The sequence below is a fragment of the Hemiscyllium ocellatum genome, chromosome 16 (genome assembly GCF_020745735.1).
Source record: "Hemiscyllium ocellatum isolate sHemOce1 chromosome 16, sHemOce1.pat.X.cur, whole genome shotgun sequence".
Lineage (NCBI taxonomy): Eukaryota > Metazoa > Chordata > Chondrichthyes > Orectolobiformes > Hemiscylliidae > Hemiscyllium > Hemiscyllium ocellatum.
The window spans coordinates 16,636,957-16,661,052 of NC_083416.1; the positions used below are offsets into that span (position 1 = coordinate 16,636,957).

At 40.1% G+C, this 24,096-nt stretch overlaps 1 protein-coding gene across 1 annotated transcript in view; it reads right to left on the minus strand.

Moving 5' to 3' along the window:
• LOC132823541 (ran-binding protein 17-like) overlaps nt 1-24,096 on the minus strand; it is a 955,175-nt gene that overhangs the window by 183,902 nt on the left and 747,177 nt on the right. The window contains exon 24 of the mRNA XM_060837486.1: nt 16,364-16,502. Coding sequence (XP_060693469.1) covers nt 16,364-16,502 — 139 coding nt within the window. The remainder of the gene's footprint in view (nt 1-16,363; nt 16,503-24,096) is intronic.

Sequence of the window (24,096 nt, forward strand, 5' to 3'; positions counted from 1 at the left end):
AGGCCACATGAAATCATGATGTAGGGAAACAGGAAAAGCCGTGAATTTTGTTGGAATGGTAAAGGAAAGCACAGTGGAGGCTAAAAAGCTACACTAGAATTTACAACCTGTTTGGAGGTTGGGTAAGGAGGAACTGCCAAATCTTCTTAAACCATTTACTTGTGATGGTAAGGTTTACTTGCATAGGCCACGAACAGCAGGTTACAGTATTAAGAGATACGGGATCATGTCAATGTTTGATGTTGAGAGATCAGGAGATATGTAACTCAGAAGGTCTACTGCCATAAAAAGTACTAGTACGTGGAATTCATGGTGAGACATGAAGCGCTCAATTACATAGAGTGAAGTTAGAGTGTCCAGTGAAAAGTGAAGAAGTGTTGGTAGAAGTACTGGAAGAACTCTCTTCTCCAGGAATACAATTTGTCCTTGCTAACAATATAGTTGGGTCACAGGTTAGAGTGCTGCCTACTATGGTTGAAAAGCCAGTAGAAAATCAGGCAACTGAGGTTTTACAGGAAGTATATCCTGTAATTTTTCCTGACTGTGTAGTAACAAGGTCTCAAAGTCACCAGTTGAAACGGAGGAGAAATCAAACAATACAGATAAGGAAGATGAAATTCAATTATCAGAGAACATATTTGATCAAATGATTGAGACAAAACAAGAGTAGATGGAGGACAAAGTGAATATTTTTAGCACAGACAAATTAACTGAGTGACAAAAGAAAGATGAAAAACTGAAGCAACTGTATCAAAAAATATACATGGAAGGGGAATCTGAATGTATCCCTGAGTGCTACTATCTTAAAAATGATGTCTTAATGAGGAAATGGTGACCATCACAAAATCAGGTAGATGAGAAATGGGTAGGAGTTCATCAAGTTGTGTTACCAATGGGTTATAGAAAGGAGATGTTGCAGGTAGCACATGAACTACCAACAGATAGTCATTTAGGGGTCAGAAAAGCTCAAGCTAAAACATAAAAACATTTTTGCTGGTCTGGACCTCATAGGGACGTAGCTGAATTTTTCCAAACATGTCATACATGTCAGGTAACTGGAAACTGCAGGCAGTAATAAAACTTGCACCTTTAATATTCATTCCTGCATTTGAGGAACCATTTACAAGAGTCTTAATTGATTGTGTAGGACCCCTATCTAGAACAAAAAGTGGGAATTAGTATTTGTTAACAATAATGGATGCAACCACTAGATTTCCTGAAGCCATTACATTACACAATGCCACAGCTAAAAAAGATTGTAGCAGAGTTACTCAAACTTTGCACAACATACGGATTACCTCAGAGATGCAATCACATCAAGGGTCAAAGTTTATATAAAGTTATTCAAGCAAGTTATGGACAGTTTAGGAATAAAACAATTCAAATCTACTGCATACCATTCAGAATTGCGGGGAGCGCTAGAAAGGTGGCATCAGATGTTAAAGACGATGCTAAGGGCTTATAATTAAGACTATCCAGATGATTGGCTTAAAGGAACTCCACTTTTACCATCAGAGATGTACCAAATGAATCTACCAAATTCAGTCCATTTGACTTAAATTTTGGGTATGAAGTGAGTGGCCCACTAAAGTTGATCAAGAAGAAATTGGTGAGTCAGAATCCAGAGACCACATATTTAAACTATGTGTCAAATTTTAGGGAATGGTTAAATAGAGCAGGGCAGTTGGCTAGACAGCATTTTAAAGTATCACAGCATACGATGAAACAGGAAGCAGACAAGAAATCAAAAACTCACAATTTTGCCAACAAAGATTAAGTGTTGGTGTTAGTTCCAATGATAGGTGAAGCTTTAAAAGCAAGATTTAGTGCACCTTACCAAATTGAAAGGAGATGGAGTGTGGTGAACAGAAAGAAATCTAACAGAATGTGTCATGTGCATATGCTCAAAAAGATATTTTGATAGGTAAGGAAAGCAGAAGGAGAATGTGTTACTGGTTACAACACAGAATGAGGAATCAAGTTGCGAAGATACAGAATTGGACATTCCTCAAATTAAATTGGACAATAAGGAAGATATCAAAAATTGGAATAAATTAATGAGTTACTTTCTCAAGAAAAATCGAAATGACATGAAAGAGATACTGCTTTGCATGGGGAGATAAGTGGAAATAAGCTGGGAAGTACTAATCTAATTATGCATGATGTGGAATTAAGAAATACTGTTCCAATTAAGCCATGTCCTTATAAACTTAACCCTCTAAATTTATCATGTGAAGGTGCTGGTGTTGCACTGGGGTGGACAGAAATCACTGGGTTATAGTCCAACAGGTTTATTTGAAACCACAAACTTTCAGAGCTCCCACTCCTTCCTCTGGCAGCTAATGAGACAGAATACATTGGACACAGAATTTATAAATTAAAGATCAAAGGGTTATATAACATATGTGAATGTATTGAACAAATCTAGACGGCTATTAAGTCTTTAATCAGTTAGAATTGAGGTGAGGGTTTCAATTGATTAATATGTAAATCCCAGAATTTCTTTCAAGTCACTCCCCCAAGATAATTTCAAGTTTTATCAGAATAAAGGTGACACCACTGGTCAGACAATGTATTTTAGGTATGAGGCCATGTTTCAAGTCTGTTTGTATCTGTCAGACTGGTTTTATTTCTAAAGTAAGAATTTATAAAATGCCACTTTGACTGTTTATAGAGTATGTGCTTTTTAAACAAAATAGAATGCATCTGCAAATACAAATCTGCGAATGCAAATTCACTCCATAGATTTATATGAGTGCATATGCATGGGGGAGAGAGAGAGTGCATGTATGTGAGAGGGTGTGTTTGTGCAATGGAAAGAGAGTGTGAGTGTGTGGATGGGTGCACGCTCGAGAGTGCATGTGCGCATGGGGGGGGGGGAGGGTGCGTATGAGAGTGTGGGAGAGTATGCATGTGTGAGTTGTTGACTCTTTGATGTTTTACTTAAAAATTCTGTGCCCGATGTATTCTCTCTCACTGGCTGAGGAAGGAGAGGAGGCCCTGAAAGCTTCCGGTTTCAAATAAACCCCGTGGACTCTAACTGGTGCTGCGTGATTTTTGACTCTTTCCTTGTAAGTTGGCACTGGCTCAAAAAGAGATTGAATTCATGTTTCAAGACAATATAATCAAAGTGAGTTGCAGCGACAGGAGCTCACCTACAGTAATGGTGCCAAAACCAGATGGTACCCGATGATTATGTGTGAACTATCGCAAAGTTAGTGCAGTTACAAAATCTGATTCATATCCAATTCCACATTTGGAAGACTGCATTGAAAATGTGGGACAAGTAACTTACATTTCTAAGCTGGACTTACTTAGACTGGCAGGTACCTTTATCTGAAACAGCGAAGATAATTTCAGCTTATATAACACCAAATGGACTTTATCAATTTAAAGTCATGTCATTTGGTATGAAAAACGCACCTGCCACATTTTCAAGACTAACCATTAAAGTTATTTCTGGATGATCCAATTGTGTGGCATACATTGATGACCTGGTGATTTTTCATCACACATGGAAGGAACATTTGCACCATTTATCAGAATTATTCAGTCAACTTAGAAAGGCAGGCTTGGTGATAAACCTGGCTAAACGTGAATTTGCCAAAGCCCAAGTCACCTTCCTGAGCCATTTTATTGGAAATGGACAGATGACCCAGCAGAATAAAGAAGGATTATTGGGGAGTTTCCCATACCATAAACAAAGAGAGCAGTATTACGATTTGGGGGATAGAATGGGTTTTGTCAGAAATTCCTACTGAATTTTAGCAGTGTGGCTGCTCCACTCACTGAATTACTAACGAAATGCAGGAAGTTTCAGTGGATGTCAGACTGTCAGAAGGCATTTGACAGGCTGAAAGCTGTGTTAATCACTGCCTCAATATTAGCCACACCTAATTATGTAAAGCCATTCAAGGTGGCTATCAATGCGAGTGATGTGGGTGTTCGTGCTGTACTCTTACAAGGCGACGAGAATATAGAAAGACCTATCGGATATTTCCCAGGAAATTGAAATTCATCAACAGAAATATTCGACAATTGAGGAGGAGACTGAGGTTGGTGCTGACATTACAACATTTCAACATTTACGTTGCCAGTAATGTGTCTAAGACAATCATATATACTGATCATAACCTGTGAAGGTTTTTTAAGAAATTTAAGGACAAAAATTTCAGACTGTTAGATGGAGTTTATTAATATAGCTATTCAATTATGCATGTGGCAGGGTGAGAAAACATAATTGCCAATGCATTGTTGAAACTTGGTTGAAAAACGGAGGCGTTCGGCAACAGGAATAAATTGACTGATTAGAATGTAGCAGTGAATGTTTGCGTGGTTATAGCCAATGCAATACATATGTATTGTAGTATACAAATAGAATAAGATTAATGGGTTTTAAAATGAGCCATATTTATACATTGATGATTCTTTTTTTTTAAGTGGGGAGGTGTGACGATGCTATCACTTTGAAAAGATTATTTTTTTTCTTTTTATTTCAAGAGCGGTCGTAAAGGCAGAGGTGCTGAAAGGTCTACTCATACAATAGTAGGGGAGTGGCTGGTTCTCCCAGTTCAGGTTCTGATCACCGCACTACTGGAGGATGTGGATGCTTTGGGGATGGTACAGGAAAGGTTTACCAGGATGTTGCCCGATATGGGAGCTTTCAGCAATGAAGGAATGTTGGATAGATTGGGTTTGTTTTCACTGGAATGCGGGAAGTTGAGGGGTGACCTGATAGAAGTTTATAAGATTGTAAATGGCATGGATGGAGTGGAAAGTATGAAGCTTTTTCATGGAACTTGGGCCAATTACTAGGGGACATAGATTCAAGAAGCAGGGATGGGGGCGAGTTTAAAAGAGATGTGCGAGGCACGTTTTTCACACAAAGGGTGGTGAGTTTCTGGAACACGCTGTCAGAGGTGGTGGTGCAAGTAGACATGATAGCAGCATTCAAGAAACGACTGGGCAAGTATATGAATAGGAAGGGAATAGAGGGAAACAGATCCTGTATGTGAAGACAGTTTTAGTATGGAAGGGCAAAATGTGTCAGCACAGGCTTGGAAGGCCGAAAGGCCTGTTCCTGAGCTGTTCTATTCTTTGAAAAGTATGTAGTTAAGGGCAGGACCCTGAACAGCATTGATGCACAGAGGGATCTTGGAGTTAAAATCCATAGCTTCCTGAAAGTTGCCACACAAGTGGATAGGGTGATAAAGAAAGCATGTGGCATGTTAGCCTTTATAGCTCAGGGAACTGAATACAAGAGTCAGGATGTCAGGTTGCAGCTTTATAAGAGTTTGGTTAGGCCACACTTCGTTCAATTGCGTTCAATTCTGGAGGGATGTGGAGACTTTGGAGTGAGTGCAAAAGAGATTTACCAGAATGCTGCCTGAATTAGAGGGTATGAACTATAAGGAGAGGTTAGAAAAACTTGGGTTGTTTCCTCGAGCAGTAGAGGCTGAGAGAAATTTGATAGAAGTCTATAAAATTATGAGATGCATAGATAGGGTTGATGGTCAGAGTCCTTTCCCCAAAGTTGAAATGTCTAGTACTAGGGTCATGCAATTAAGATGAGAGGGGGGTCAGTTCAAAGGAGACTTAAGGGGCAAGTTTTCATTTTCCTGATAGTGGTTGGAGACTGGAGCATGCTGCCAGGGGAGGTGGTGGAGATATGATAGAGGCATTGAAGGGACTTTCGATAAGCACATGAATGTGCAATGAGTGGAAGGATATGGACCAAGGGCAGGCAGAAGGAATTTGTTTAAGTTGGCAACACATTTGGCACAATATCGTGGGCCAAAGGGCCTGTTCCTATGCTGTACAGTTCTATGGTCTATCGATTTCTGTCTCTTGACTGAACATTAACAAGCCTCTAAAGGAGAGAATTCCAAAGATTTGCCACCATCTGAGTGAAAATAATCCTTCTCAGCAGTCTTAAATGGGCGAAAGTGAGGAGTGCAGGTGCTGGAGATCAGAGTCTAGGTTTGAGTGGTACTGGAAAAGGACAGCAGGTCAGGCAGCATCCGAGGAGCAGGAAAATCAATATTCCTGATGAAGGGCATTTGCCCAAAACATCGATTTTCCTGCATCTCGGATGCTGCCTGACCAGCTGTGCTTTTCCAGCGCTGTGCTGCTGTCTCAGCTCTGCCAGCACCCATGTCATGTGTGTGCAGGTGTTGGACACAGTGTAAATCTTTATTTAGATTCCACCACCAGGAAGAAAGGAAACACCTGAGTGGCCAGAGACAAGCAGTGCCCTTCACAGAGGACAATGCTGCATGATCAAAAAGTGAAGGAAGGGCAGGGATTAAATTAAAATAGATTGGAGGGGAAAATGATACACTCCACTCCCTGCGGTGTCCACCTTTCCCTGAAAATCTCAAGGGTGTTGGTAGACATTGTTACTCCTTCTCCAGAGATACCTGGGCTCGGACATAGCCACGGAAGAGGGACAGGCAATTGGCCATAACGATCCCCTCCACGACCTGCTGCCTGGACCTGTTTATGGACAAATCTTATTTCATAGTGCTGTTGGATGGTGATGTAATGGTTACTGGACTAGTAATCTGGAAGCTCGGACTAAACCTCTGGGGATATCTCCTGGGTGGAATTACAATAATTTCTTTTTCCATTTTACCCCTGTACTTGCCATGCTTGTCTGGGTTTCATAAAGTATGACTTTATTTGAGACATTCATAAGCTTTATTATTCTGCTTTGTTTTACCCTGTATACTTATGGATAACCAGGTGGCTCTAGATTTGGCAGTACCACTGTTTTTTTTAATGGGGATATGTCTACTCCATATCTGAAGAATTTCCCATTGATTTACCACTGATTTTCCTTTAGGTAGCTGTACCTAGTTTACTTTTGCCATGTCATTTCTCAGCATTGTACAATTTTACCTTTACTCAATTTAGAACTGTTACTTTTGTTGCATTTGTTGTTGCTTTCCACAATGGTGCCAAGTCTAACAGTGATTGCTATCTCCAAATTGATCACCACTGCTACTTCATCCACTTAGAGTCATAGAGATGTACAGCACGGATACAGACCCTTCGGTCTAACCTGTCCATGACAACCAGACTTCCCAACCGAATCTAGTCCCACCTGCCAGCACCCGGGCCATATCCCTCCAAACCCTTCCTATTCATATGTCCATCCAAATGTCTTTTAAAATGTTGCAATTGTACTGGCCTCCACCACTTCCTCTGGCAGCTCATTCCATACACGTACCATCCTCTGCGTGAAAAGGTTGCCCCTTAGGTCTCTTTTATATCTTTCCCTTCTCACCCTAAACCTATGCCCTCTAGTTCTGAATTCCCTCACCCCAGGGAAAAGACTTTGTCTATTTATCCTAACCATGCCCCTCATAATTTTGTAAACCCTTTAGCCTCCGACGTTCTAGGGAAAACAGCCCCAGCCTATTCAGACTCATTTCCTTAGATTCCGTTTACAATTGCGTCCTATCTCACTGGGCTTGTTACATACCAGCTTTAAAATAATTCACTCTCCCTTTCACACTCTGTGTCCCACTTGATATTTCTGTTGATGAAGTCCCCAATTATTATAACCCAAAAATGTTTTTGTCATCAAAAATTCATCTCCCTATTTGCTCCTTTAAATATCTCCTACTATTTCAGAGACTTCAGTATTCTCTGAGCAGTGTGGCTGCGTCTTTTTTGTTTATAGGTTCTACCCATATGGCCTTACTTGATACTCCACTTAGCATATCAGCTATGCCCCACCATTTTTATTCCCTTCCTCAATCCTGCATGAGGACTTCATAACTGGGCTTGCTGAGCTGCCCGGATGCTTAATCCAAGTTTTCCACCCAGTATAGCATCATCAGCAAATTTTGAAATATTACAATTGGTACCCACATCCAAATCATCTGAGTAGACTGTGAGCAGGCTATGTCGAGAGTGTGGTGCTGTAAAAGCACAGCAGATCAGACAGCATCTGATGAGTATGCTGACTGGCTGTGTTTTTCCAGCACTTCACTCTCGAGTCTGATCTCCAGCATCTGCAGTCGTCACTTTCTCCCTGTGAGCAGACTATGGCCCTCGTACTGACTCTTATGGTACCCACAAGCACAGCGTGCAATCCTGAGATTGATCACTTTTTTCCTGACTCTCTGCTTTATGGCAATTATCAATTCTCAATCCAACAAGTTTATTTCCCCCAATCCCATGTACTCCACTTTTATTCACTAATTGTTTGTGCAAAGCCTGACCAAGAGACTTCTGAAAATCTAAATACATCGCACCCATTGGTTTTCCCTTAAAAACACAATAAATAATATTCTCAAAGCATTCAACAAGTTTATCAAACACAACTTTTCCTTCATAAGTCCAAACTGATTTCACCCAATTTTGCCATTTTCTCTAAATGTTCAGTTGTCACAATATTTACAATACATTCTACAATTTCCTTTGTCCTGGTGTCAAACTAACTGGTTCTCTATTCTCCTCTTACTCCATTTTTTAAATACTGGGATTATTTTTCTTACGTTGTCAGCAGGAACCTTTCCAGGATGCAATGGATTTTGAAAGATATCTACTAAGGCATACACTCTCTCTCTACCTAACCTCTTCAACCCGTTTACCACTCCATCTTATCATGATACACTCTCTCCACCATTTCACATGATCCTCAAACCTCTTCATACGCTTTATATTTTAAAAAAAGATCAATCTCATTGAATATACTCAATGACTGGGCATCAAAAATCTCTTGAATTGAGAATTTATAAATTCTCAAACATGTAGGTGAAGGCATTTCTTCTTATCAAGTCGTTAACGGTCAACTCCTTATTCTGAGAGTGTGACCCATTGTACGAGGCTCCATGGGCAGGGAGACATCCTGCCCCGTATCTACCTTTTTAAACTCCTTAAGGAATTTTTATGCTTTAAAGAGATCACTTCTCATTCTTTTACTTTTTATGGAATATTGGCTGAGCCTACATGATCCTTCCTCATAGAACAATTCTTCATTCATGGAAACAGTGTAATGAAATTTTGTTGCATTTTCACCAAGGCAATTATCATCCTTCCTTTGGTAAAGAGATCAAATTGTATAAAATATTGCAGGTGCGGTTTCCTCAAGATCCTATATATGAGTATTAAGATTACTTTACTCAAAAATCTCAATCTCATTATGATAAATATTAATTTAAATTTGTTTCCTAATTGCTTGCTGGGCCTACACGTTAACGTTCTGTAATTTGAGTACAGAGACTCACAATCCCTCTGAATTCCAATATTTACTAGCCCCTCACCTTTAAAAATATTCTATTTATCTATATTTCCTTCCAAAGTGGATAATTCTGCAGCAGGGACCAAAAAGAACAACTTTGGTTATCTGAATATTTAGCTGGAGGAATGTTTCACGCTACCAGTACAGAATAAAACATTGTACCAAATTGTGGTCAGCAGCAGGGATGGTGAAGTCTTAGTGAGGCAAAGCTGGGTGTTGTCATCATACAGAAGATATATTCTTGAATGTTGTTGCCTTGGTGTAGCACATAGATGAGAAACAAGAGGGATCAAAGATTGATTCTTTGGGCTCCTCAGAGATAATGGTGTTGACCAGTAGTGCTGAATGGGGGAAAAACGTCATCGCTGGTTCTTTGGCTACTATTCTCAGATAGATAAAAATGGGCCCGACAAAGGCTGTTTTATTCAGCTGGATGACATACGATAGGCTTTGAAAGAGGCTGGTGTTGGCCAAATATGTCCAATAGTATTTGTTACATGTAAAATATACTTGTAAAAGACAAAAGTGCAATGTAAATTATACGGTTAAACTGGTATATAAGTAAATGAGGTAATAAGATAGTATGAAGCTCAAAGAAAAACCTTGTCTAAATGAAAGGAAAAGCAGAAGCTCAGCAGACTGAAAGCAATAAAATGCAGAAAGGGAAATGAATAAAAAAATGTTCAATGTACATGAAAGTTAACAATATATTTTTTCATTAAAAATTGGTACTGTAAAGATAGAAGCAGGTGTTACTAAAACAGACAAAAAACAAATGGGAACCTTGTTATATGAATACTTTCTCATAGTGGAGGAGGGCAAAATACCTGTGTGACAGGGGAACCTGGGAGTAAAGCAGGGAGAGGGAAAAGTTCATAAGATCTAATGTAAATAAATATGGAAGTGCAGAAAACAATTGCATTTAAGTTGGATACAATCTCTAGAACCTAATGCCTTCAATACAATAGCATTACAAGAAATAGATGAAGCAATTGCATGTGTTAGGCATAATTTTCCATAGATCCATATTCAGGAACTGTGCCTTTGGAATAGGAACAATTGTAATGTCATTATTTAATCTGTGATTTGAGAAGGTAAGCAGGTGGCACAGTAGCTCAGTGGTTAGCACTGCTGCCTCACAGCACCAGGATCCCAGGTTTGATTCCAGCCTCGGTCAACTGTCTGTGTGGAGACACATTCTCCCTATGTCTGCGTGGGTTTCCTTCGGGTGCTTCGGTTTCCTCCCACAGTCCAAAGATGTGCAGGTTAGGTGAACTGGCCATGCTAAATTGCCTATAGTATTAGGTGCATTAGTCAGAGGGAAATGGGCTTGGGTGGGTTACTCTTCAGAGGGTCAGTTGGACTGGTTGGGCTGAAAGGCATGTTTCCACACTGTAGGGAATCTAATCTATCAATACGGCAGTTTACTATCATGGTAATTTACTAGGACCTACCTTCAGAGAGAGCATGAATAGACACTTGGATAAAATGTGAACTGACCAAAGAGAATTAGCATGGATTTGTGATAACACATCAGGCTAAGTTTTCCTACAATTTGGCGAAGTGTAAATTTTGGGGAGTTTCATGGAGGGTTTCTGACCATGAGCTCTGGCATGTTTAGATTTAGATTAGATTATTTACATGGTGGAAACAGGCCCTTCGTCTCAACAAGTCCACACCGACCCATTCCCCTACGTTTACCCCTTCACCTAACACTACGGGCAATTTAGCATGGTCAATTCGCCTAATCTGCACATTTTTGGACTGTGGGAGGAAACCGGAGAACCCGGAGGAAACCCACGCAGACACAGGGTGAATGTGCAAACTCCACACAGACAGTCGCCTGAGGCAGGAATTGAATCCGGATCTCTGGCACTGTGAGGTAGCACTGTGCCACCGTGCCGCCCATCAGATCACTGCTGCTCATCTCATCATGTAAGTCTTCAGTGTTTGCTCACTGTTTGTCCACAGTGTGGTCAGCAGTGGTGGAAGTACTAGCCCAGGTTTCCCACTGTTTCAGGATGTCATATACAAAGCTCAGTTGTACACTAGGTCAAACACTGCAAGCCAAGAATAACCCTTCACTGTCGCAATACGGGAGCAACTGCCCCGGAGATGGCTCACAGAGACAAGGTGGCATCCTGGTTTACTGACAAGGACCTGGAGGTCCTGGAAGATGGGGTGGTTGCCTTGATAATTGTTGTCTTTCCTCAAGACCATTCAGTGGAATCAACAGAACCAGACACCGTCAACAGAACGTGGTCTGAAGTAGCCACTTGGGCCTATGTGGTATCCATGGTTCAGAGGAACACCCAGCAACGCCACATGAAAGTTAATGATCCTCTATGATCCACAAGGGTAAGTGACAAGCTTTTCTCCTTGCTACCTCACACCCACTCTAACTCTGCCACTTCTCGCATCTCCCATCAAGGCCCAGTCTACTACCGCCATTGCATATAGCATCTTCAACTGTCATTCATCTCATCCACTGAGAACAGGTCAAATGAGTCTCTGTGGGGAGTAAAAGAAATAAAGCAGTTCCTCAGAAATGTGATTCGTCAGCAGTTGCAGCATATACAAATATCATTTAACCATGCTTCTCCAAACACTGGGACATGGAGACTTCTGACAAGTCAGGCAATAGGATGCCTCTGCATTGACCTTTCACATAGTGAACATGATGCTCATGCATAATGCACAAGCCATGTGTCGTGCACATAAAATACAATATTGTAAGTGTAGCAGGAAGAATTAGATCTTCTTGCCCCCAACCCCTGATTACTCAAAAAAAAGGCAGCATTGAATGTGAGACACGGTTATGGGCATTTTTTCACCCTAAGGGAGAGAAGCAGCTCCTGGACTTTGAGCAGGCTACGAGAACTTGGAATGTGTTGCAAATTTTGGAATGTAGGTAAAACTTTAGCTCACTTGACAATACTTCTACTTCACAGCCTTCACAAGGATGAATCTGTATTGATCAATGACATGGTCAAGATTGCTTGTTGCCAGGATTTGTAGTCGACATTGGTGGTCATTGCATGAGGTAGACGTGATTACAGATTTCTTTCCCTGTAATTGTGTAAGTGCCCGATTAATATGGTTGCACCTTTTAAGGGCGTCAAATTGCTTACCAATCAAGCCTGCTCTATCCGAGGATATCAGATCCTTGACTGATGTCTGTGCAGCTCCCTAACTGATTAACCACGAATCACTGAGCTGGTTATACTGGATTTGAAGGACTAACAGTGACCCACTGCCCGAACTGTAACAATATGTAATTCCTTACCTGCGGGGTCTGAGCAGTTGACTGACTGTGTCAAAGCCCCTGGATTAAGAATGGACAACGCCCCTTATGACTGGAGCTGGGTCTACCAGCTGATGACAGTCCTCTTAGCTTAACTAAAAACTACTCCTCTGAGATTTTGAGACATGGTCATTTGATTGAAGCACATTCAGCATGTTTGTTGCATAAGCTTCTGACACATGTCGTAGGTATGACATTGACATAGCACTGTGCCATACATTAATATATCCACTTCCCCTTTGCTAGCAAATGTGACATGTCGCTTGGCTTTGTATCTGTACTTAAAGTTAAGGTAGAAATGCAATGAGTATTCAAGAAGGCATTAATTAGGCGAGCGCAAAGAAACAAATTTAGACCCATGGGATGCACATGTTCCAACATGTAAATGGGTATGTGTCCCTGTGTACAAATGGCCTGGCAGCAGCATTGCAATGAAGTGTCAGTGTCCTGCAAGGTGCAGTACTGAAGTCGTAAACTGTATTCTAAATGAATCGTAAGTGTGCCAAGATGAGGTGGGGAGGCTGGTGCTCTGTCGATGACAGTACCATGGACAGAGGTGCAGGTAGTCGCTGACCTGAGATACTGGGAATAATTATGATGAATACTAGTGAAGATGTAAGTGAGTTGTGGCCACCAGGTGCCTGCTTAGACTTTCGGGTTTCGACCTGTTGCTGTGTATTTTCTCTCTACCTACTGGGAAAATGATTTGGAGATGCCGGTGTGGACTGATGTGGGCATAGTTAAAAGTCACACAACACCAGGTTACAGTCCAACAAGCCTGTGAAAATAGCAATCTATATATGAGACTGCGTAATAATGAAGTACTAATGTGTGTACCTTACCATTCGCTGGAAAGAAAAAGAAAACTAAGTAAATGCATAACAACAATTTGGAAAGATATTATTATAAGTAACAAAAAGAGAGATTTAACCTTTTTTTCCCAGCAATTCCGTCACTTGTTACTTCACTTTAAAATTTCTTACTCCACTAACGATGTCACAAACACTTCCTCTTGGCAAAGTTTTGCGCATGTATTAAATGTGATCTGCTTTGTTATTGTCTCTCTGAGACACACAGACACTGGCTCACCCTTTGATATCTCTCACTAAACTATAAGTAAAAGCTCAAGGCTTTGACAACTTTTTGGCTGCTCAACAGCACATCTGCTGGTATGGATTGTATATTCTGAACTGAACTTACAACTGGCTTCTGGTCTCTCATTCTCTAGGTCATAAAAGCTCAACTTAGAAAACACAGCAGCAATTATCTCATCAGGTATTTTCTCGAATCATTTAGCTCAAGTCACATGACTTCCTTAAAATACTGTTTTGAATTACTACTAAAGTAAATGAACTTCTGACCTGTAAAAAAGTCACCAGAATAGAACGTAATTTCACCATCTATTTACATCTCCTTTAGTACTTGTGTTGCTAAATAACAATAAACACTCATACAAAGATTGGGGGAGCTGTAGATGGTCAGGATTGTCACAGGATGTAGCATGATACAGATAGTCTGAAGACTTGGGTAGAGAAATGGTAAATGTGAAGTGATGCATTTTGGAAGGTCCAATGCAGGAAATGAGTATATAGTAAACGTCAGTACCCTTAGACGTATTAACATACAGAAGAATCTAGGCATACAAGTCCACAGTTCCCTGAAAGTGGAAACACAAGTGAGTAAGTTGGTCAAGAAGGTGTATGACATGTTTGTCTTCATCAGTTGGGGGTAAAGTACAAAAATTTGGTGAGTCATGTTGCAGCTGTATAGAACTTTAATTATGCCAAATTTGGAATATTGCATTCAGTTCTGGTCACCACACTACCCAAAAGTTTTGAAGGCTTTGGAGAGGGTACAGAAAGGTTTACCAGGATGTTGCCTGGTTTGGAGGGTATTAGCTATAAGAGATTGGACAAACGTGATTTTTCTCACTTGAATATTGGAGACTGAGGGGCAACCTGATAGAAGTTTGCAAATTTATGAGTGGCATGGATAGAATGAATAGTCAGTTTTGTTTCTTCCAGGGTAGAAATATCAACTACCAGGGGACACAGGTTTAAGGTAAAAGGGTCAAAGGTTAAAACAGATGTGAGAGGCATTTTTTTTACATGGGGGGGGTGGGTGATAAGGGCCTGGAATGTGCTGCCAGAGGAGGCGTCAGAAGCAGATACAATAGCAAAATTTAACAGGCATCTTGACAGATACGGGAATAGGCAGGGAACAGAGGCATATGGATACAAACTGCGTAAAGGCAAAAGATTTTTAGTTTAGAAAGGTATTCTTTGTAAGTGCAGGTTTGCTGGACCAAAGGGCTTGTTGCTGTGCTGTACTGTACTGCTGTTTATTCATACAATGTTAAGACAGTGCTACAATTTACAATGCATGTACTACTTATATTCTAACTACTGAATTAACTTCTGGTTCATTGGTATTAGGCTTTAATTGAGCACCACGTAACACACAACAAATAGTAAATGAGATCAAATGAGATTTCTAAGCAATTTCCGCCACACATCATTGGCACCGTGGGTTCTCAAATTTCATTAATAATCATAGAATCCCTACAGTGCGGAAGCAGGCTATTCAGCCCATTGAGTCGACACTGATCCTCCGAAGAGCATTCCACCCAGACCCACACCCTATACTCCTAACCCTACATTTCTCATGGCTAATCCACCTAACCTACACATCCCTGGATACTATGGGCAATTAAGCATGGCCAATCCACCTAATTCAATGCACTGCTTTGGACTGTGGGAGGAAACCAGAGGAAACCCATGCAGACAGGAGAGAATGTGCAAACTCCACACAGTCACCAAGGCTAGAATCGAACCTGGAGCCCTGCTGCTGTCAGGCAGCACTGCTAACCGCTGAACTAACTTCAAAAGAATCATAATTCTTCATTTTTGCTGACCTAACCTTGAAATCCTCTCCTGCCCTATTCTTTTCAATCACATTCCTTTCCTATTCCCTGCACTCTAAAATTGCACTCCAGTATGGGTTTGCAAACCTCATTTCAATTCTTCACTGACAACTAACGACATTGAGACAACCCTGTCCCTGGATTTTTATAGAATTCTAATCTCGCTCAGTGACATTAAAAATATACGGCTTTAGAGTGTTTAACCACCCCTGTCTTAGCTGCATTTAAATATTCATACAAGTTCCTTTCAAGCCCCAGCTACTGTCCCAATTTCTCAACTTCAGAGTGCTGACTCTAATATTTGGCTATTTATTAACTCCGAGTGCTTGTTCCTGAGTTTGAATAGAGAAAAGCTTTCCAAACAGCTCTTGACACATCACAAAGTCCTCTACACAGAATTTGTGCAGTTCAGTTGCACTACAGCTAACTGTAGTGTTCCTTATGTGGAATCTGCTTCTGTCTTCGCCTCTCTCAACCTCACTCACCACCTGCAACATTTGAACTCTTCTGTGACCTCCAAATTGTCTTGAGTGACCTTGGGAAAATCCTGTGATAAGCTCCTCCCCGATTACTGAGCAGAATTGAACATTGACAGCAGCAACTCTTGGAACTCAGTGCACCATTAAGACTACATTCTCACAGAAAGCTGGAAATAGATGTCAGCACAATTGGTACTGATACACGGTGATTTTATATACCAACTTGAAACCTAAATGCAATGGCAGTATGATCGCCTCCATCATTTTTTATTGATTGGTTTTCATTTTAAAAATTTATGAACACCCACAAGACGCATCTGTCCTGAACAGGTTAGCATATAAAGATGAATTAGCATCAAAATATCTTCAATATTCATGAGCAAACATTCTCAAGTGCAACTCACCCAAAGCATTGAGTCCTTCTGATAAAGAGGTCAGGATGTATATAACCACGTGGGGCTCTAGGTTGGAAATAAACTTCATGTGGTCCTGGGTAAGGCATTCCAACAACGAATAGTAAGATAAGCTCAACTTCCGATAAGACTACATGAAATACAAAATGCAAAATGTGTGTTAACACAGAAAAAACAAGGAACAGAGATCTTACTGAGTAATTTGAATCTGTTAATGCGAATAATAATGTTATTTACTATGTTTCGTGCAATTTTGAGATGCTCAATCAAGGTGCATCTTTTCCAGTGGTTCAGGTGAATGCTAAAGACCCCATGCAACACAGTTGTTTCTTCTGTAATGTGCATTTTTTTCAACGCAAATTGCCTTGAACGAGATTGAAGAATTTAGACCGTTATTTGTAGAACACGAACTTTCCTTACCTGTATTGGCTATAACATGATTTCGACACCATTAGCTTAAATGGTGTGGCTGTTGGGCGATTTTCTTAAAACACGAGATCACACGACAATGGAACAATCGCGTTATATCAGAAATGACTGTATTTAGAATACAGCCAGGAGATCTCTTTGTATCCCTGCATGATAACTGCCAATTCAAGAGTGGTTTTAAAATTGCATAGCTATTAATGGTAAGAAAATATTAACCTTTATTGTCAATGAATCTTGAATCCTTGGCTAAACACCACAATGTATGTGACAGATTAACAGTTGTAGAAGCACCAATGTAAAATTACTAGAGGAATAATTTACATGATTAGATTTTGCACACAGTTAACAGAGAGAGTGTAATAGATGGCAAATGAGATCCTGGTAGTTTGAGGAGTCATGAATTTTTGGTTGTCCTACTTTCTTGCAAATACTGGCCCCATCAAAAATCACCTTTTCCTCCTCAAAGTGAACTCTTAATCATTTGTGCCTATCTTTCCAGCAACTCCACATTTGAATCTCTCCACCACACAAAGGTCCTAACCAAACTCAGATGTGAAATCCTCTGTGATTGTAATACTGGTACATTTTAAACCTTCATTCTTTCTCTTTGGTTCACATCTAGCAGCTGTCCCTTCATCTACCTAGATCATAAACTGAAATTCTGTCCCTAAATGTCTTCATATCTCTCTCCATCTTTATGATTCCAATTGAAACCCAGTGTTTGACTATATCTCCATCTCTGCATAAGAGATCATTTATGTTTAATTATGGTTTTGCAAAATTCTGAGTGGCATTTCTTAGTTACAAGTGCTCTATAAATGCAAGATTTTTTTTCAAACTTTCTGTCCCTTTTAAAGTTATGGCAGATACTGGCTCTTGTTTTGTTTTGTTAATGTTTAGGAATGGGGTGGCATGGTGGCTCAGTGGTTGGTACTGCTATCTCACATCTCCAGGGACCCGGATTCAAATCCAACCTCAGGCAACTGTCTTTGTGCAGATTGCATGGTCTCCCAGTGTCTGTGTGGGTTTCTGCTGGGTTCTCCAGTTTCCTCCCACAGTCCAAAGATATGCAGACGAGGTGGATTGACCATGTTAATTTACCTATAGTGTTCAGGGATGTATAGGTTAGGTGCCATGGAAAAATGTAGGGTTACAGGGAAAGGGTAGGAAGATGGGTCTGGGAGGGGTGCACTTTGAAGGGCTGTTGTGGACTTGTTGGGCCAAATGACCTGTTTCCACACTGTAGGGATTCTGTGATTCTCTCTGAGGCTAACAATTGCATTCTGATCATCACCTGAGGCATACCTTAGGACAGTCAGAGGTGAGTCCAACTTTTCATTATTCAAAGCAATTCACTTTTTCAACTCTCCATTCATCTACTTCTATCTTTATAACAATTCCCACCTCTAGTCCTAGCACCAGACCGCCTATAGCTGAAACTGTCAAACTAGATTTGCAAAAATCTAGTCTAAATATGAAAATGATCTCCAAACCAGCTTTTTCTTTTGTATGATCTAATTCGCAGGATATAGATCTTGGTCTGCATTTATTGGCTATCCCGAAATGCCCAGAGAGCAGTTAACAGTTAACCACATTGCTGTAGGCTTGGACTCACATGTCGGTCACATTGAGTAAGGATGGCAGTTTTCTTTCTAAAAGGACTTTCATGATCCAGGTGGGTTTTTCCAACAATCGACAATGGTTCCACAGTCATCAACAGACTCTTAATTCCAGAGAGTTTTCACTGAATTCAAAATCCACCATCTGCCATGTTTGAGTTCAAACTTAGGTCGCAGAATATTAACTTGGATCTCTGTATTAATAGCAATAATATCACTAGGCCACTGCTTCCCATAACCATGTATGGTCTTTAAGACTATCATAGTTATCACATTCAACAAAATAAAAGCTCAGTCTATGCCATCATATCATTCGGTTGTTCTCCTTATAGTGCCCAAATGATCAATATGAGTGTTGATCATCCTTAGCAGCAAACTATAGATCCATTAGCCAAACACTTGTAGTTGCTAGAATCAATTATTAAGACACAGTAAGTGGATATTTAGCAAGTTATGATAATGTTAAGGGAGATTCAACCTGATTTTATGAAAGGGAGATCATGGTTGACAAATTTATTCAGGATCTCTGAGGATGTAACAAGCAATGCAAATAAAGGAAAACTAGTAGATACAGTGTATTTAGATTTACAAAAGCCATTTATTAAGGTATCAGAAAAATAAGAGCTTATAGTGTTAGAGGTGATAATATGATCACGTGTAAAAGGCTGGCTAACTGACGGAGTTGGAATAAATAACCTAATTAGTGGGGTCCTAAAGGGATCAGTACTGGGGCTTCAACTATTTATAATCAATACTAATGACTCAGAAGAAGGAACCAAATATATTGGAGGCAAATTTTCAAACTTTACAGAGAAAGATAGGAAAGTTAATTTTGAGGACAACACAGAATTTTCAAATAGAGAAGCAGATATAAATAGGTTAAGTAATTAGACAAAAAATGGCATATGGAGTTGAATCTGGGAAAAATTACATTGGTGGACAGAACAGAAAAGCAGTACATTTAAATGGAATGAAACTGCAGAATGCTGCAGAGCAGAAGGATATGGGTTTCCTCGAATGAACAAGAAATTGTCAACATCTGTGTACAGCAGGTAATTAGAAACATATATTGAAATGCTGGGCTATGCACAGGAGGAATATGGTTTAAAAGTCAGCACATTTTACAATAACTGTACACAGCATTACTGAGGCAACTTCTTGTATGCTGCATCAAGTTTTCATCTTCTTATATAAGTAGGAGCATACTTGCACTGAAGAGGTTCAGAGAAGTACACTAGGTTGGTTTCTGAGATGAAGGAGTTGTATGAAGAAAGATTGAGCAGGTGATGATTTTCTGGAAAAGTTTAAGATTCTGAGGGAATTGGATAAAGTAGGTTCTGAGAGGATGCGTTCCCCTCTTGAGGAAACTTTGGACTGAAGGTTAGAATGACACTTTCCCTATCAGAGGATCTTCATTTAAGTTGGAAATAAGGAGAATTTCATTTCACTATGGGTTGTAAATCTTTGGAATTCTATATCCCACAGAGTAGTGGAGGATAAAACCAGATTAGCCATGTTCTTATTAAATGGTGGAGCAGACTTGAATAACGGAATGGCTGTGTTCTAATTTTATTTAAATATTTTTTCTTTTTTTTAATGATCAAACAGTAAAATTCCCTGTTTATATATTTTTTTCTTTTTGTTCCCCCACATATTGCTTATTTTTTGCCAGAACCCATGCCATGTGTGTGCATTGATTTTCCTGCATCTCGGATGCTGCCTGACCTGCTGTGCTTTTCCAGCACTGTGCTGCTGTCTCAGCTCTGCCAGCACCCATGTCATGTGTGTGCAGGCGTCGGACACAGTGTAAATCTTTATTTAGATTCCACCACCAGGAAGAAAGGAAACACCTGAGTGGCCAGAGACAAGCAGTGCCCTTCTCAGACGGCGATGCTGCATGATCAAAAAGTGAAGGAAGGGCAGGGATTAGATTAAAATAGAGTTGGAGGGGAAAATGATACACTCCACTCCCTGCGGTGTCCACCTTTCCCTGAAAATCTCAAGGGTGTTGGTAGACGTTGTTACTCCTTCTCCAGAGGTACCTGGGCTCGGACATAGCCACAGAAGAGGGACAGGCAATTGGCCATAACGATCCCCTCCACGATCTGCTGCCTGGATCTGTTTATGGACAAATCTTATTTCATAGTGCTGTTGGATGGTGATGTAATGGTTACTGGACTAGTAATCTGGAAGCTCGGACTAAACCTCTGGGGATATCCCATGGGTGGAATTACAATTCAGTTGATAAATTTGAAGTATGACACTAATCTTAATACTTGTGATTGTGAATTAATCATCAACTATAAACACCTAATTTGTTCATAAAGTCATTTAAGGAAGGTAAATCTACTGTCCTTACCTAGCCTGGTCTACAGGTGACATCAGACCTATAGCAGTATGGCTGTCTTTTAACTGCCCTCTGAAATGGCCCAGCACGGCACTTAGCTCAAGATCAATTAGGGATGGATAACAAATGCTGACCATGCCAGCTATGCCCACGTCCCGCAAAAAGATAAAGAAACAATTCTTCGGTCAGACCTGTCTTGGCTCTTGCCTACTTGTTCTGTTGTCCTGGCTTACCCAGAACTGTAGTTCTTCTTTTCCTTTCCTAGCATTCAAAACTCTTGGACAACTTTTAGCTCTTCTTCAGCAGCTTCATTCATCTAATTTTCCCTCCAGTATGTTGCTCTTCCTCTTTCTTATATCCTCATTGGCTAGAATCAACATCGCCTCTGCTGTATCTAGTTTCTCCAACACATTAAAAATGTGGTATAGGACCTAGACATCTAAACATTTGGTTAACTTCCTGACTGATCTCATTTAGATTAGATTAGATTCCCTACAGTATGGAAACAGGCCCTTCGGCCCAACAAGTCCACATCCACATTCTGCAGAGTAACCCACCCAGACCCATTCCCCTACCCTATATTTACCCCTGATGTGGCAATTTAGAATGGCCAATTCACCTGACCTGCACATCTTTGGATTGTGGGAGGAAACTGGAGCACCCGGAGGAAACCCACGCAGACACAGGGAGAATGTGCAAACGCCACATGGCCAGTCATCCGAGGCAGGAATTAAACCTGGGTCTCTGGCGCTGTGAGGCAGCAATGCTAACCACTGAGCCACCTTGCCACCCCAAGTTATTTACCCCTAGTCATTCCTGTCATCCTTGCTTGTGTCCTGTTTTATGGACACTGACATTCTGAAACCTTCCACAGTTTTAAAGTTGGTTTGAAGGTGAGGCATTTAAATCAGAAGGTATGAAGTGCAATTCCTGCTGAGTTAAATTATTTCATCAGATACATCAGTCAGGATGGTACAATTGGCCTTACTAACCTTGGAACAGGAAATTCATGCTCAGAAACCTTACTGAACGATTTCTGCTGAACCGTTAGAATATGTCGTGCTTGAATGGGCTGTTTGTGGTAATAATAATGTGAAAAAAAAATTCTGTTCTGCTGAGCAAGAATGCTTTGTGAAAGGATGATAAACTAAAGGATTGTGAAGTTATTCATCCATATTTTCATGGTTTGAAGCATGAAATTAGGTCACTATTTATAGAAAATAGTGATAATGTTAGAAAAAGGAATCATTGGGAAAGATTGATAACATGAATATATCTTCTTGGCTGTACGTTTTCTGAAGTCTGCATTTGCTCTCTTTTAATGTATTGTAATTTAGTATTCACATGCGTGTGGAAATACATGGAAATGAAGGGTAGAACTGGTCTAAGTATTTAAAGCAAATCACCACGTTATATATAAGCTGGAATTTTGAAGGTTGAATAAAGTAACATAAATAGAAATTGTTGTATTATTAGACTGAGTAGTCATGTTGGATTGTGTAACACGCACTCATTAAAACAATTCTGCTCATTCTGCTGTTGTTGCTGCTGATGCCAATGCTCAAAGCAAAAGGAAAGGTAAAACAAAAAAGCAATCCAATATGTATCTGTTGAGTAAGGAGGAAATCAGGGTGAGTTTGCAATGCCTCAGATGGTTGAGCAGCCAGCTAAGACTGGTCAACTGATGACATATTGGAAGGAACCTGCTGCTGGTGAAATCAAGTGATATTAGCTAATGAGGAGCCATATCTTATAAGTTTGAGAGGTGGGGAAGAAGAGAATTTGTCAAAAGGGAGCTTGACAGAATTAAGTGAGGTTTGACAGTGGAATGCAAATTAATATGTTACAGTATACATTACAGAACTGTTAACCACAGAATATTCTGGGTTTTGTGCAGATGCTGAGAGCTATGCTGTTTGCTCTTTATTCATATTTGCTAACATTTTGCAAAAATAAATAATCTTCATTAACATTATGAAGTAGAAACTATAGTAATACACCACAGAGCATTTTCTTATTAAGTTCATTTAACAGGCAATGTCATTACTCTTTAACCAGACCGTGCTATTCTCCAAAGCCTTGTAAAACACTACTGTGCGTGGAATTAAGATGAGTAATAAGGAGAAAATGTAAAAGGCATTTTTTTCAAAAGTTGCCTCTCTAATGAAAATAGTAACTTTTCACAATCTGTTGTCTACTTAAAGTGATTTCAAAAGCCACTTGAGGCAATAATGCAGTTTGTACAATTAAGACAAATTACCATTAATTTATTAAGCTTTGCTAGTACCACTTTGCACTTTCACCAGTTTAAATGATAATTCTGTTGTTCCAGAGACATCAGTCTGCGATGATATTCCTGAACAGCATGGATTCTTAGTGGTTATTGTAGTGATTATAACAAGATCAGTCAGATGGATCTCGCAGAATATGAATTCTCTGATTGGGGCTATTAAATTGGTCCAATCAGGAATCCCAGGTGACAGTTGTAAACAGGAATGTCAGAGGTTCTGTTCACTCAGAGCTAGCTGTGAGGAAGCTGCATCAGCATCAAGGATTCTCTCAACAGGATATCACCTTCTTGGGAGTTATTTTAGTGGCAACAAGAAAAAAAAACATGCTCCTTAAGAAATGAACTTGCAGCAGCCATCTTAGAGTTAGGGTCAGTATTTCTGACATCAGGCCATTATTTGGGAAGCTTGATTTCTTTGATCCTGCTGTCAAAGATTGGGACCAGTATTTGGAGATAATATGTTATTGATTCAGGCAAATGATATAGGGGCAGATGAAAATCAACCAGTAATTCTCCTGATAGCTTGTGGACCTACACCATTTTTAATTATCAGGAGTCTAACTTTCTCTGAGGCACCAGACACTAAAACCTTTCAAGAGTTGATGGATTTAGTTAAGGAATGTTATGACCCCAAGCCTTCTCTAATTCTGAGACGCTATTGTTCTATGTGGCATTTTGAGAATTGGGGAAAGTGTACTGGGATTTTTGTTTAGGTTAAGGTGACTGGCAGAAGCATGTGACCTTGGTTTAAGTGTTAATGAGATACTGAGATACCAGATGGTATGTGGGATTAATGACGCAACCATGCAAAAAGCATCTACTAGCTGAAACCCAACTGGACTGTAAACAGGCACGATAACTGGCTTCATCACTGGAAAATGGGGCAAGTGGAGTATATGAGTTGCAGAGTATTTCAGTGGAAGTACACCCTTGCCAGTCTGACTGAGTTTGGGGAATATTACTTGAGTGAAGGCAATTGCAGAGTCTCCCTCAGGACATATCCTGAACAGCGGAACTCTAGGCCCTACCCACAGCAAAA